Here is a 15,408-nt window from a genome sequence, read left to right as displayed (position 1 = left end):
TCCCTTGTCTTTTCTGACTGGCAGTGCCATTCCAGGCCTTTCATATCACCTGCCAGCAGCACGGTAAAAAAGCAAAAAACACTCCTAACCAAGGGACTGAATCAGGAAACTTTTCCACCTAAGTTTATAACCAGGATTGGATTTTGCCCTGGTGTGCAAGAAGAAAAATGGGCCTAGCTTTGGTCAAAAGAAATCGGTAACTCCAAAACAGGTAGACCAGAGACATTGGAGGGCTTTTTAAGCCAGCCCAGCCCTCACGATGCAATGGTTTAAAAAATAATAACAGAATTGGCATAGCCTCCCGTAATGGCAGCGAACTCAAACGCTGGCTTACCCTGATTCCAGCTGCCATCATTCACTGGAAGATACAGCTTTCCTCTCCCACCGCTTGGAAGCCAACCTCTAAGACCGAATTAAGCAGCCAGAAGAGCAATGATGCCAAAGCCCGGGGCAAAACTGAGCAAACCTTTGCAATGTTCTAGCCAAGAAGGGCTCACAGAGATGCAGAGATTTCAAAAAGTGAAGCGACCAAGTTGGTAGCTTCTGAAAGAAATTTCTGAGTTCTTCTCTATCGAGTTTGTAAATTCCTTGGGGCAGAGACCTACTTTTTTAATGTCATTTCATCATAACCATTTCATCCCAATGGTTATGGGACAGGATTTATTCATGCTCAAGCATCATGGATGGAGGAATGTTAACATACATGCAGGTACGTGCCCAAGCTTACTGGGATACCCCTCTCAGCCTTGCTTTTTCCCTTCTGCAAAATGGGAGCACCCTTTGCAGAGCACACTCTTGAAACAGACCGGGCTTACCGCCAAGGCAATAAGCACAGGCCAGAATGCTACTGGAAGGGCTGTAAAAGCAAAAAGATGACATTGTCCCTTTCCCACCCACGTTCCATTCCTTCTGCAATGTTAATTCCTCAGCATTAAAAGAGTGCGATTTAAAAGGATTGCTAAAAACACTCCTTTCATGGCCATTGGCCAGGCAGAAAAACAGAACAGGTTTTTTCCAGGCATGCCAACAAGAACAGCAGGCCAGGTGGCTCAAGAGGGCTTCACCTGATGAATTGCTACCTGTCCTGTTAAAGGCATTCACACCACAAAAATCAAGCAGCAACCTTGGGGAGATAGGATCAGGCTGGGATAGCCACATTCGCCCAGGGAAAAGGAGAAGGCGGCAGGAAATCCAGAATCTGGCTAAGTCCGGGGTTTCAATTTCTACTTTCCAACTACGCCACCGTTGAACATCGAATACCGTTGAGCATAGCATTTTTATAGCAAAGCGAGTCCCACCCGAAGAAAAAACACACTTTTAGCCGGAGCATCAGGAAGACCCGAGTGCAACCCTTTCACTGGAGAAGGAGAAGGAGAAGGAGAAGGAGAAGGAGAAGGAGAAGGAGAAGGAGAAGGAGAAGGAGAAGGGTTCAGATAGACAACTTGCAGCTGGAGAGTCCAACTTCGAAGCCTTACCTACGCCGAGGACAGCCAGCAGCACCACGGGCGGGCAGGGGCTTCTGGCGAGGCACGTCCCGGGCAGAGAAGCGACCATGGTGCCGCCTTCTTTTCGCCAGACTAGCGGAGGTCAGGCCAGGCGGAGCATCCCGAACCTCAAAACCTCCCGCAGCTTTTCAAGCCCTGCGCCGCCGCCCCCCCAGTTAGGGACGAGCAAGGGGGACAGCGATCCCGGGGAGGGGACCGCGCTCGGCTGCAAGATTTCTGCCCGCCTAGGCTGCCTTCCCCCGCTCCGGGGGACCGTCCCCTGGAGTTCTGCGCCTGCCGGCCGGGCCGGGGACCACCAAAAGCAGCCAAGTGCCGGCGTCGGGGGGGGCAGGCGGGGCGCGAGCAGGAGAGGAAGGAGGTGGGCGTCGCATCACCTCGGCTCTCGCCCGCGGTCAGCAGCGTGTTTGAAAAGAGAAGGGGGTCCTCTTTCCTCCGGGGAAGACGGCAGGGGGGAAGGCAAGGGGGGGGGATTTTTCCTCAAGCAAGCAAGCCAGCCAGCCAGCCCCCCCTTCCTGATGTTATGCCATGTTTAATCATCCAGCATGGCACGCGCCTTGGCACTCTTGCCCCCCCCAAAGCTAAATTGCACCGAAGCCTCCAAACGCCGCTCTTGCTGCCGCCGCTGCCGCCGCGGGAGTTTGGGGACGGGGTCCTCCTTCCCCTCCCGGCCTGGGCTCCGGGCAGGGGCGGGGGGCGAGCCTAACCGCGGGGCCCGGAGCGCTCAGCCGCCCTCCCGGCTGCGCCCGGGCGCCGGGGCTCCTGCCCTGCTCCCGGCGGCGTCCTCCATGCCGGTCCCATGGCCAGCCAGGCGCGCCCGCGCGCGCGCACGGAGAGGAGAGGAGGGGAAGGGGGTGGGGAGCTCGGGGGGGAGGCAGAATCGGAGGGAAGCGAAGAAGCCCAAAGCTCGGGGGGCTCCCGGCAAACACGCCCCAAAGAAGTGAGGGGAGAAGAAGAGGCAGAGAAGGGCCGTTTCTTCTGGCGCAAACTCGCTGCTCAAGCCGGAATGGGGTGGCGGGGGGGAGGAGGAGGAGAGGAGGAGGAGGAGGAAGAGCGGCGATTGACAAACTCTCGCAGCCAATCTCCTCGGGGGAGGGGGCGCCTGATGGAGAGGAGGGCAGCTTGGCTTGGAGAGGGAGGGGGCCCTACCCTGCCCGCCCGCCCGCCTGCCTGCCTGTAATTCGCTCTCGTCTCTGGCCGATTCCTCTCGCTGCTTTTTTCCCCTTTTTCTTTTTGAAAAGCAAAGTGGCAGGGATTCTGAAATCAAACCCGGGCGGGGGGGGGGGGGGGGAGGGAGAGCTGACTGCGTTCTCGGGTTTGCCCTGCGTGCGTCGTGGGAACAGGTGCGGCGGCGCCTGGCGCCTGGCGCCTGATGGAGAGCGCTGCCTCGCCCCGGCGCCTTTGCTCCCCAGGCTAAGCCGCGGTGGATGGATGAGGGCTTGCTGGCGAAGCCCGAGCGGACTGGGCTCGTACCCCAGACTGAGCTGTAAATCATGGTTTGTACGCCGCTGCAGTGGCTGGGCTCCCCCCACCCTCTGAGCCCCAAACCAGCGAGGTATAATTTGGCTTAGCCCCACTGGCTGGTTCTACCCAGAACTCAGGCCCTGGCTTGTTTTAACCATTGTTGGTCAGCTGAGCCTCCAACAGCCAGGTCCACTTGTCGCACTAAACCAGAAGAGGTCTCTTGTTTAGGCTGCTGTGTCGAGCTGTGTGTACTGCGCCTTTCCACTTATTGTGGCTTGGTTAGGAAACCATGATTAAAACAAGCCAGGTTTTAGCAGCAGGAGTGAATACAGCCTCTGTGAAAAATGGCAGATGTGGTTTCTAACAAAATTAAGAGCAAGGAACGTAACTCCCCAGTAACCATGTGGATGGATTGCAGCCTCAGACACCAAGAGACACTACATGAAAGATTCAAACTATTAAATAAGCAAAAATAAGAAGAAGGTGCTACAAAGCACGTGCAGAGTGCCTTTCCTTCAGCAGGGAGGGAGCCCATCTCCCCTTCATGAAGGTTTGAAGGCCCACAGTTCACCTCCAGTGCATCATTTTTAGAAAAAATTGCTTATGTATAAAAATAGGAGAGACAAAGAAAAAAGAAAGATCTATAATGCAATACATTATAGAAACAGAATAACTTATTTTCTTAACAGGGGGATCACTGCCGGAGTACACATAGATATAGATATATGTAATATTAATTTTCATATTAATTCTTCCCCATGAACTCCCAGGAAGATGCGTGTTCCCTCTCGGCCTATGAATTGGCTCTTTATCGACATAATGTAAAGGTGGACCAATATCAGTTTGTGTGGTCACGGATTAATGTGTTGTTTAAACACTTCTCGGGCATTAAAATTTCATAGGCCCACAGTCCCGAGCTGAATCCCTGAATCTATTTAGGGAGCACTCATTAAGAGCAGACAAACTGCTTTCCGGCCTCGCTCCCCGTTCGCAGAACCCATTATGCCTAAGATGGAGAGTGGAAATGTTGCCAAGGCAGGAAGGGAAGATCCAAGATTCGGCTGACTTTTCAGGAGGAAAACAGGCTGGGGAAGACGGGAGAAACGGGGACGAGGCCGCCTGGAAAGTCCGTGGGAAAACCCTCGGTCTGGTGGAGCAATCCGTAGGACCGTTTGGGCGTGTTGGACTTCAGGGTTTGGGGGTCGTGGTCCAGAGGACTAATTTCTGGACTGTGGCTGGCATCTTCAGAGGCAAGGGGGCCCAATGTATAGACCATGGGCAACTGAGCAAGGACTGACTGGGCTCCTGCCTTTATAGCCAGGGTCCTGACTTCTGATTGGCCTTTTAGCTGAGCTGGTTTCCGATTGGTGCAGGCTGGTGAGGGCTCGTCTCTGATTGGTTCTTTGTAGGAGTGGAGGACCTGCCGGCCAAATCTAAGGTGAGATCCTTAAAAGTCCTAGCTTAGCTTGAAAGTTAAAGCCCCCTCCAAGTTGAGTTCAGCCCTTTCTGGGGAGATCCATAAAGCTGTCCAGGCTGGGGTCACCCTTGGCACTGACTTCTTTTCAGGAGGCATTGATTGATTGCTTGATGGATTGATTGGATTTTTAAGGCCACCGGATTCTGGACGGCTTCTGTATATTTCAAATACATAACTGAGAAACATTTCAGGTCTATTCTAATGAGGAAGGAAGAGGATAGGAAGATACCCCAGGATACTTCAGTACAAGCCTGCAATTCAACTTCGGAGAGGGTGGGGCAGGTAGGGGAGAAGAAGAACATTGCAAAAGTGGAGGGCAGTAACATCTGAAGGGGGAGGTGTGCCAGAACCTTTGCCAGGCCACAAGGACCCTGGACCTACGATGCCAAGAGTTGGCACCAGCTCAGGACAAAGTGCTAGGTGAATGGCCAGGAATACCATTCTTGGAATCTAGAAACTGGAGCAGAATCTGGAAGAGCAGGCAGGAAACCAGCGTGGGCGATCGAAGGAGAAAACCCTGCCGATGAGCCTGACTCGAGAGGAAAACAAATTTGGCTGCAGAGAGGCAGGAAGGAGAGGTTCCATTATTTGTTGCTGCTTTTTAAAGAGAGCTGATTGAGTGGCATCAATATGACACGGTTGCACACAGAGAATTGAATATTTTTTTTCTGCCTGCGCTGCTGTTTCGGAACTGCCCTTCTCTGCTGGAGAAAGATGTTCAGGGATCCAGAATATAAGCTTCGTCTATCAGACATTTTTTAATGCCTTCCCTTTCATGAATTCTTAATACCTCCATAGCTGTCATACTCCTGTACCCAGTTGTGCATGAGAGGCTGGTACTCAAGACGAGGGAATCTCTCTGCAGGATAGACAGTTAACATCTCTGCTGTTTCCTCATGTTAGAAATATTTTTGGGTGTGTTCATAGTTAGGGCACCCAGGAAATCAAACACCGCAGCACTTTCTCCTTGACAAGCTATTTTTTACTTGCAGGGAGATCTTGTTCTACGGAAGCCTTTTAAAAAATGCCACATTCTGAAGCCGTCCTGCCCTAAAATGCATCTAGTTTGTTTTTGACCTCATAACAATTGAATGCAAGATCTGGAGGCGATCTCGACTGAGGGTAATCCACGTTATCCCACAGATTCACAGCTTTTCTTCTGTTCCGCTGGGGTCTCAGGTTCCCATCACTTTTGCATTTTTTATGCCACTTGGCACAGGAGCTTGAAAAAGTCCCACCTATAAAGCAGAATCACTTCAATAGATGTGTACATTTAAGGGAAGATCTTCAAGAATGCCTACAAGACATGACCTGCCCCACAATTCTGGCCAATCGAGCAGAACAGTGGAGGCCCATTTACCCATACACCAGCTTTCCTACCCAACCAAAGATGTAACATCTCAAATAACCCGTTTGGATAACAACTTTGGGAGGAAAGATCCACGTCCAGCCCCATGGATGGGGAGGAATGTCCTATTTGATGTGGCTCCTGCTTTCCTCTGAATCCTGTGGTCTACAAGCCATTAGGCTATGGAGGAATGAAAAGCACTTTTCAGGAAAGGCAGGGGTGGACCCTCTACCGCCAACTGGGCCAGGCAGTCTCGCCAACCAGGCAGGTTCTAGTGCCATGCCAGGAGTGGGGGATGGAAAGAGGAGGGTTGGGCACCTCCTGCTTCCAAGACTGAAGAAACCTGCAAGGAGGGAGGGAGGGAGGGAAGTCCCATTAGGAGATTCTTCCCTCCCTCCCTTCTCACGGATTTCTTCAGTCTTTGACCCTGGGGGCGGGGGGGAAATGAGAACCTGTGCGTCTCTGAAGGCACGCAGCTTGGTGCCAGTCTCCTGCTGGGAAGAACATGCAACAAGAAGTTTTGAAACACCCTGCTGTGAAAACACCATTTGGGGAGAAAAGGCCCTCTGGCCTCCACCTATGCCCTAAAAGAAGACATTTTTCAAAGCAGTGCTGTGACCTGGAAAAGCTTCTCTTCTTTTCCAGTGGCAACTGTCACCAAGATACTGAATTTCTCTGCCGTGAATATAATGTGCTATTGTCCCAGCTCTTGGAAGACAGACAGCCATAAATCTGTCTCCAATTGCTCTCGTTTTTGATGGATTTTGCTGCTTTGATTGATGCTGTTTCATTGATTATTATAAAACAGGGGCAGGAAAGATGATGAGCAAGTTGGTTCCCCCACCCCGCCCCAAGAGTCATTTGTTTTATTCCAGGAATCGCTGATTATACCGCAGAATTTCTGGGTTGCCGGAGAGTAAAAGATCGCAGAGCTAATCGACAGTTCCTCCGATGTCTGTCCCAATTTTCTAAATTTCTCTAGCAAAGAGGTTTTTCGATGGATTAAAGAAACATGCACAGGCTTAATCCCCAGCATCTGGATTTCTATCCCAGCTGGGTCAAAAACCATCTCATCCCCGCCGATATAGGAGCAGTGTCCCTCCCTTCGAAGAAGCCACCATTGTTCGAAGCTGGAAGGGTTAGAGAAGTGAGGTTGTTGAAGAAAAGAAAGCCGGTGTCCAATTTCTAAATTGAAGAGGGAGGCAGGAACGGGTCATGGGTAGGACTGTGGGGGACAAGCGTCAGACGCCTTAGAGAAAGATCAGGATCTAGCTAATTAATAACCCCAGGAAATGGGATCCGATGCCTTTTTCAGGCCGAAATCAATCCCACTGGGTCCCCTGGGACTCCTGCTGCCATCCAGGGCTGACCGAGTTGTCAGAGCCGTCCTGAATTCACCGATGCTTATGTTTCAGCGGAAGAACATCCACTTGTACCAGGCATGCGATCCAAGGCAGATCTGTCTAAATCAGTGTTTCTCAACCTTGGCAGCTTGAAGATGGGTGGACTTCAACTCATGGCTGGCTGGGGAATTCTGGGAGTTGAAGTCCACCCATCTTCAAGCTGCCAAGGTTGAGAAACACTGGTCTACATGTTGAGAGCAAGCAAGTTCTTGCATTTCAGTGTTCAGATGAGAACGTTGGACTGTGGCGTGAGAGGAATGTGGCCCAGGCAGCGTGTTGGGTGAACCATCTGGTGTGAGGGTCCTAGTTCAGTTTAATTCCGCCCAGAATTGGAGAACAGTCAAGCCAAGAACAGCTATACCTCAACGATCAAGTATGCTTATAGACGGGGCCAACTTTGACCTAACCCTGGCATGCCCCAAGGGAAGCGTGCCTAGATAAGCCTGGGAAAGACTCTTGCCTTGACCCTGGAGAACAGCTGCCTGCCTTCTGTTGAGGAGATTGAGTTAAACGGACTGACGGTTCAGCAGAAGACAGGCAGCATCCTTGGAAGAGAGAGTTTTCATTTCATTCATTCATTCATTCATTCATTCAGTTCGTCAGATTTGTCACCACCCATCTCTTTTAGTGCCCCTATGGTTAAAACGATCGCATTCAACTCGATAGCTTTGCCTTTAAAAAGTCTACGCAAAGTAAGAAAAAAGTTGGTTGGCTGGTTGGTTTTTGGCATCGTGCATCGAGGGTATTTATTTCAGTTGAGTTGGGGGGTTTTGGGCGACTGTCCTCAAAAAGCGCAACTTGTTGACAAAACAATAGCAAGGCTGCCCCCTAGTGCCCACCGCTTCTACTACATCAGGGAGGGGGAAATCACCGCGGTGGGGAGACCGGCGGAAAAATGTCCTTTATAGCTGTACCCATACTGGATGACAGCTGTTTGTCGAAGGGACAACACAATGTGGCAAATAACTTCCCCAGTTTTGACCGTGGACTCTAATGGCTTTTAATTTCAGGATGAAAACAAGGCATCCTTCAAAGGAATGAGGATTTGGGTCGTGCTAGAATGGCATAAAATAGTCATTTCGATCTCTTTTATCCAGGCTGGTTTTTTATTATTATTATTATTATTATTATTATTATTATTATTATTATTATTATTATTATTATTATGGCTGGCAGGGCCTTCTGAATCTTTGCAAGATGTGGTACTTAATTACCTGTCCTTGTTTGCCTTTGGAGAGCGCAGGACCCGGCCATGTTGCCTCTGATGGACTGTCCCAACGTGGTTTAATCATCAACCAATTTTTACCCTCAGTGACCCCATGGCAGACCCACCGCTGACTCATCCTATCCATCTATTGGATTTAATTTCCTGGGCTCTGATCACATCCTCTGGTTCCAACACCCCAAAGTTATGCTTTCCAGAAGTGATCCCTAATTGGGGAGGACCCCAGACATGCGCGATTCAGGCTGGAGAAATTAAAGCAGAAGCTAAGGATAAACCAGGACAGACAGCTGGGCTTTGCTTCCTAGGATAACCATATGTAGAGTCTTTGCAGCTTGGCAACCCTGCTCGGTCCCATTAAACTCACAGGTTTGGACCAGGAATCAAAGCTTGCTGATATTTTAGCAGCAAACCACCAATACTTCCTATGAATGCATTGCCTTTCCTGGGAAGGCGCTGATGGATTAGACCAGCTTCCTCCAAAATAGCCAGATTTGAGAATTTGAAAGCAACCTCTGGAGGAGGGCACCCAAGACTGGGGAAATTTGAATCGGAGCGAGGTCCTCTCCTTCCCGCAGTCACTAAAAACACTGGGAAGCCTACAGGCTAAAATCAGGGCAACAGCTGCCTTCTGTGTCCAGCAGCACACTACTCCTGAATATGGAAGCTCAAATGCAATGCCCAAATGCCCTTTTAAAACCTTTATACTACAGGAGTGGCTCTCTCCATCACTCGCTGTGGGCGACCCAGCTGGAGTTCAACGTTTTTCTCTCCCTGCACAGAAAGATTATATCCTACCTTCCATAAATATTTGCATGGTCTAATGTTTTCCCATTTCCCTCCCTTCTAGAATTCCAGGAATACAGAAAAACACCCACCCGTATCTGCGACCAGACTTTTCAGGAGTTGTCTAAAAGAAAACCTAGCCATTTAAGGCAGCTGATTTATTTTATTTTCTTCTTCTTCTTTTTTGTCTTTGCCTTTTCCTTTTTTTCTAAGTTGCTAATGTGATTACAAGAAAACTGATCAGGGAGAAGGGAGCCAAAGACAAATGCTCAAATATGCTCCTGGGGTATTTGCATGGTTTTGCGAGCATGTTCCTGAAACTGTTCTCCTCTCGCCCTCCATCTTCATTCTGTTAAACCAGCTTCTGTGTAACTCTGGGGGTAATCTTGTTTGTCTGCTTAACTGCTCCTATGATTGTCATAAAATTTTAAAATCTTACATCCCTCCATTGGTTCTGAGACTCACACACCAGCATTTGTCCTGCTTTCCTTAAGGGGAAAGATGTAACGTTATCCAATTGCGGGTGATATATTTCCAAGGAAGCTCATTCAGGGGGAATGAGAAAAACGACAGGAAAGAAACCAGAAGGGGAGCCTGCTGTAGTTTTACATTTCCTTAAGGAAACCTAAGATTAATTAAAGCAAACTTGCTGCAACAATAATCAAGATCACCTTGTGTTTTTTTTTCTTCATCTTTTGTACTCGCTACAGTAAAATAACGTCACGGTGCATTTAGCAGCTAAGTCAGCTTTAATGAGCAAAAGTAAGTTTAATTATCTATAATACACACCATTCAACAGCCCCTTTTTTTTTTTTTTGGCTAAGAAAAAAAAAGAGTGAGTTGCTCCTAATAATTAATCAAATGATAAGAAGAACCGTTAGTTACAGATTTCAGATTCTGTAATAAAGAACATCATGTCGGAATGCAGATAAGACATGAAGCAGCTGTAAGAATGGTTAACTCGATAGGGAAATGGATATGCTTATTAGATTTGTATCTCACCTTCCCTTCAAAAAGTGCTTTCAAGTAAGGAACCAGAGAGAAAGAGATCAAGCTGCAAATAAAACCCAACCAGTTGTGGCCATTGGCTGCAAGTAACTCCAACCGATCAATTACTTGTTGGGAGTAGCGAGACAATTCTTCTAAAAACCTGATTAGCAGAACATCAGTAGGCTTTGTTAATTATTTTAAGGACTATGTTAGTTGGAAACCTCACTCTTTGACTGATGGATTGGCACCCCCTGAAAGATTTTGCAAACATAATCATGGATGGATGGGTCGATGAAATTATCTTCCAATATTTCTCCCACTTGGAGGTTCTCAGGCATGATCTCTTTCTTTCTCTCTCTCTCTCTCTTTTCTAGAAGGTGAAAATTTACTCCTTCCATGGCGTATTCAGTAGCATGCTCACTAGAGTCGTTGGCCATTATGGTTCAGCGACAATTATAAAGGCAGAGAACGATTTCAGATGTCACCCTACAGCCCAATCTGGTTTCTTTGGTTAAGCATTAGCCTGCCATGCAAACCTCCAGTTTTCAAACCATGGTTTAGCATGTGGTGTAAACCTATTATTCAGTCAATTGCCATTGAACCCGCTATGATGGTGCGATGAGAGAGCAAGACACAGATTCCCCACCTTCTTTGACCTCTCAGCACACCCCCGCTTGATTCAAAGCAGGAAACACTGAAGGACCCAGATTTTCAAACTAGCAAAGGGCCCATCAGAATATTATGGAGACTTCTTGAGGGAGGACAAGGCAGAGTGGCCCACGCCCCACCGAGCATCATCAGCTGTGAAAAGCAAGCCATCAAAGCTTCATTTGCAAAATGGCTCTCAGCAGGTACCCGGGATGGAGGGATGGGTGGAGAGCATGTTCCAGGAAACCAAGGGAGAGGCCTGTCTTTCAGATGTCAGAAAGCACAGAGAGGGGCTGACAGACCCATCCATTTTAAGTTTGAAAAGGTCATGGCGGAGACACCTCTTGGCCATCACCACGGAGGCCGAATAAGTGCCAGCAGTGAACCTGTCCAAATCAGCCACAGCTCTTTGAGAATAAATAGGCAAGTAATAAGTAAAGAAGAGCGCATCAGTGATGTTGACCAACTCACATCTCCTCCTCAATCATCAGAAAATGGACATCTTGGGGTAGGGGCAGACTTTCTCCAGAGTACCTGACATCTTGGGACTGTATCACCCCAAACTTCTGTCTAATGTAGCTTTTGATTATCAAGGATGAGGTAGGGCCCTCCAATATGGGAGAAACTGCCAGAAGATCAGGTTTCTAACAAGCGATCTGGGCATGATTACAAAATCATGGTGAAGAGACATGGCTCCTGAAAAACTATCAGCAGGACCCTGTTTTTCCAGTGCAGGGTCTCTGAGTTTTCTCACCAAATGCAAAGAGAGTGACAGACACAGAGCGAGAACATCAGTTCATACATGATACCAAGCCATGCTGTGTATTCATTATCCTTTTTTCAGGAAGACGTAGTCCCCTGGTTCACATGTAACACTTAGCCATAAATCATGGTTTCAGTCACAATGGCCAGGTTCACACAAGGCACGGAACCATAACTTGGCTTCCTTGGTCCCAGTTGTGGTTTGTGTGAACTCAGTAAATGCAGTGGCTCACCTAGTGTGGTGCATGTGAACCTACCCCATTGTGGTTTCTTTAGGAAAGCATGGCTTTGTAAGTCATATGAACATGGCTACTGTTTGAGAGAGGGGAATATTTACAAAATGCCCTTTCAGGCAAAGAAATGGAGCAATTTCTCCATCTGTTTGTAGGAGGAGGGGAACCAAAGATGGGAAGATGCCCGAGCACCCACTACCACCCTTTTCATTAAGTCACCTTGGCATACACCAGTTGGTTTCCAGCATCTGTTGTGGTCCCCCCCCACAATTTATGCACCTAAATCATTCCATCCTCATTCATAGGTGAGAGAAGGAAGAAATGTAGGTACCAAAATATGTCAGGCATCTTGGAATGGCCTTATTAGTGTAAACCATATCTGTGGGCCACAGTATTACCCAACTCTTCTCTACCTGGAACCAGATGATGGTGTTAGAGTGGTCATTAGAGATGGTAATTCCCCATATCTCCAAGCCAAGGTAAAAAGGCCAGCTTATTTATCAGTCACCCAACTTTGTTGCTTCATTTCCATCTTTTGAATACATGCTGTCAACCCTTCAGTCACCACGCTGGGGGAAAACCGTCAGCAACGGATCGCAAAATTTGGAGGGAGAGTTGCCTCATGTCAGGTTATCCTCACCCCCTTACATTCAAATTTCCCTAGACCACTCAAAGGGCCATCAACCCACAGGTGGCAAGACCCATGGAATTGTTTTCCCCCAAACTAATGGAACTTGAGTTGCTGATTTCAACGTAAGAACAGGATAATTCTCCTTTGCCGAGTTCAATCAATTCTAATACTCCCGGCCCTAACTGGGGGTTCTGTGCTCAGGTAAGGCAAACTCTAATAAGGTGCTATGATCCAATCCAGATGTTCTTCTGCTCATTATTAAGAATTAGCTGGGAATCATTAACATGCTGAGCTATCAGCAAGAAGGATTGGATGCCATCTGGAAGAGTTCCTTGCCACCGCCCAATAGGCAGATGGAGGCAGCTTTGGGGGAATTGAAGTATAGCATTTTCTCCTCTTGATTTAAAAAAAAAAAGAAGAAGAAGAAGAATGGAGACATTAATTATGATCTCAGTTTTCACTGCTGCACTAGAGGAGTGGAAATTATGGAAATTTATTGTAATTGGAAGGCAGTCGTGTTAACTGTGGCTAGGTATAATGCCTTCATTTATGCCACTGGACACATGTCTCAAGAATTGCTGGGCTAACAGAACCTGTGATAAAGTAGGCAGTGCTGAAGCTACATCTTCTGCTCTTCTTGCCACACAGCTCTGTGAGCATCTGGATCCCTGATAAAGCAGACAGCTCCTCGTCCTCTCCAGGAAGACATCATTATGAACCCCATCCTGAGGACAGTCTTTACTGCCCCCACACCAGGGATCAATTAAACAGTTCACAACCATTTCTGGATATTGCAATGGGAGGCAGATTAAATTTTTAATCCTTCCAGGGACTGAAGCTTTCTAAGCATCTCTAGAAGTTCAGGGAGGTCCCACACCCTTCAGAGTGAAAAATGTGCAGCACAGTTGTATGTCTGTGAAAGCCTTTTAGATACGCACTGGCTTCAGGGCTCAACATGGCTCCCACTCACTGGCTGCCAACATATGGGGAGATGACTGGGACAGGAGAAGGAGAGCAGATCCCTTCCAGGTCTTCCAGAAAGCTCAGAGATGGCCAGACTTTCTCTGGAAACGCAAGACCAGGATAGGGAGAAATGGGTAAGATGCAACATTCTAGTATGAAAAGGGGGGTCCAAAGAAGAGAACTAAGCTTGGTTCTCTGTTGTCCTGAAGTACAAATCAAAGACTATCTTAATGTTCAGAAAAGTCCATTCAGATATTTAGGGAAATTTTTAAAAGCAGTTTGAAGATGGAACCATTAACCCTGAGAGGTGACGGGCTCCTCTGGGTTCAAGCAGAGGTGGACCACCGTCTGCCAAAGATGCTTCAACTTGGATTCCTGCACAAATGATGAATTCAGTGATCTCAACAATCCCTTTTGACTGTACAGTTCCACCTCCAACAAAGAAATATACCTGTTAAATGGAATAGTGCCTTACACTGAGATCTGAATATGCAATGGGGTCACCAGTCTGAATTCCTCAGCTTTGTAGTTCCCTTATGCGTGTTCTTCCTCTGAACTCTGGGCATTTTAGGGCCAAGGGCATCTTTAATCTCAACCTACTGCAGGAAGAACATAATGGCTTTCATTCACCTTTGGATGGGAAAGAAGAGCCTCCCACGACGAGGATTTGGCAGAGAAACAGCATCTGAGTCAGTTGGTGTCTGTCTATTCATCTCTCCAACCTGACACCCATTTCTCCCCCCACTTCTCCCCAAGAACAAGAATCCCTGAAAGGAGACATTGAAAGAGTACCAAGGGAGTAGACCCACAGAAAGCTTGCTGAGAACTTATCAGTCCAACTGAGGGGTTTCTCAGAGGGGGATGTCTGGGACAGGGAAGAAGCCAACTAGTCAGAAAATTGCAGGCAGGCAGCATTCAGTTTGATTCCCCTCAGATGTGAAATCAAAATGACCGCAGAAGGAGGAGAGCTGTCCCATCTTCATGGATGACTTGATCAGGAATATCTCATCATTGGCTTTCCTGGGGTATTCCTCTCCATTTCTTGACCATGGTCCAGAACAGGTTTGTTTTTAGATTTTCCTGGCATAGAGCCGAGGAAAGCACCAGCCACCATACGTGGTTCAACTCCACCGGGGGCTCAGGGGGGCTGTTACAAAGCTTCCACAGAGCAATTCAATTCCAAGGCCGTTTGATCAAATCACTTCCTTCACGTGGTTCCCTGGAGCAAGGCAACACAGCTGCTTCTTAGCTAGCGGACCCGGTCACTCCTCTGGCTCTTCACATGCAGGTCATGCACGAGCACCGCTGGCCTTGAAGTGAAGTGGCCTGTTGGGGGAACTCAGCAGCACCTTGGCCCTTTGCATTCAAAGCAATGGCAAACATGGCCACTTGGTCCAGATGCCACGCTTAGCCATGAACAATAGCAGGCAACTCCCATCTTCTTGCATGCTTTGGAAGTGCCCAGGTGAGCCAAGACGATGGGCGCATCCTATGGAGAAGCTGGACCACTTTGCCTGCTATGAAATGGCCGCCATTTTGTGCCAAGCAACCTCACTCAGTGGCCACGATGGGAAGACCTTCTGAATAGCCTCACAAAATGGAGGCCAGGTCGTCACGGGCAACCAAAGGCGAAGGATTCCAGCCTATCAGCTCCCACATTCCACCTCCGCAGCAGCCAATCCAATGCTTGGGCCCTGGGAATTCTGGGAGATGCAGTCTCTGCCTGTCAGCTGTTTTATATTTATGGATGAAATCTAGCCCTGTCTTCATTTGTGTTTAAACAAAACTTAACATTTCGGTCTTCTTTTCAACTCTTGCGCAGGGTTAATTTAGCTGGTTAAATATTAACTTTTTTTTTTTCATTTTAATTTGTTTTAGTTGAACTGTTGCACTGAGCCAGGGAGTGTTTTTAGATTGCTAATGTTATTTTTATAATTGTAATGACATTGTTTTAGCTCTATTTTATCATTTTAATGGTA

The 15,408-nt window shown here is 48.0% G+C and overlaps 1 protein-coding gene across 1 annotated transcript in view; it reads right to left on the bottom strand.

The window, feature by feature from the left end:
- Positions 1-2,366, bottom strand: part of TMEM132B (transmembrane protein 132B) — a 158,085-nt gene extending 155,719 nt beyond the window's left edge. Inside the window, exon 1 of the mRNA XM_088135290.1 lies at positions 1,476-2,366. Within this exon, the coding sequence (XP_087991416.1) occupies positions 1,476-1,554 (79 nt within the window). The 5' untranslated portion in view covers positions 1,555-2,366. The remainder of the gene's footprint in view (positions 1-1,475) is intronic.
- Positions 2,367-15,408: the final 13,042 nt, after the last annotated feature.

Source organism: Python bivittatus, unplaced genomic scaffold (assembly GCF_059951505.1).
Source record: "Python bivittatus isolate LINGU-HERP-01145 unplaced genomic scaffold, Pbiv_v1 ctg000100_np1212, whole genome shotgun sequence".
NCBI classification, from domain to species: Eukaryota; Metazoa; Chordata; class Lepidosauria; order Squamata; family Pythonidae; genus Python; species Python bivittatus.
Note: the sequence above shows the minus strand (reverse complement) of the source record. Positions and strands in the feature narration are given on the sequence as shown.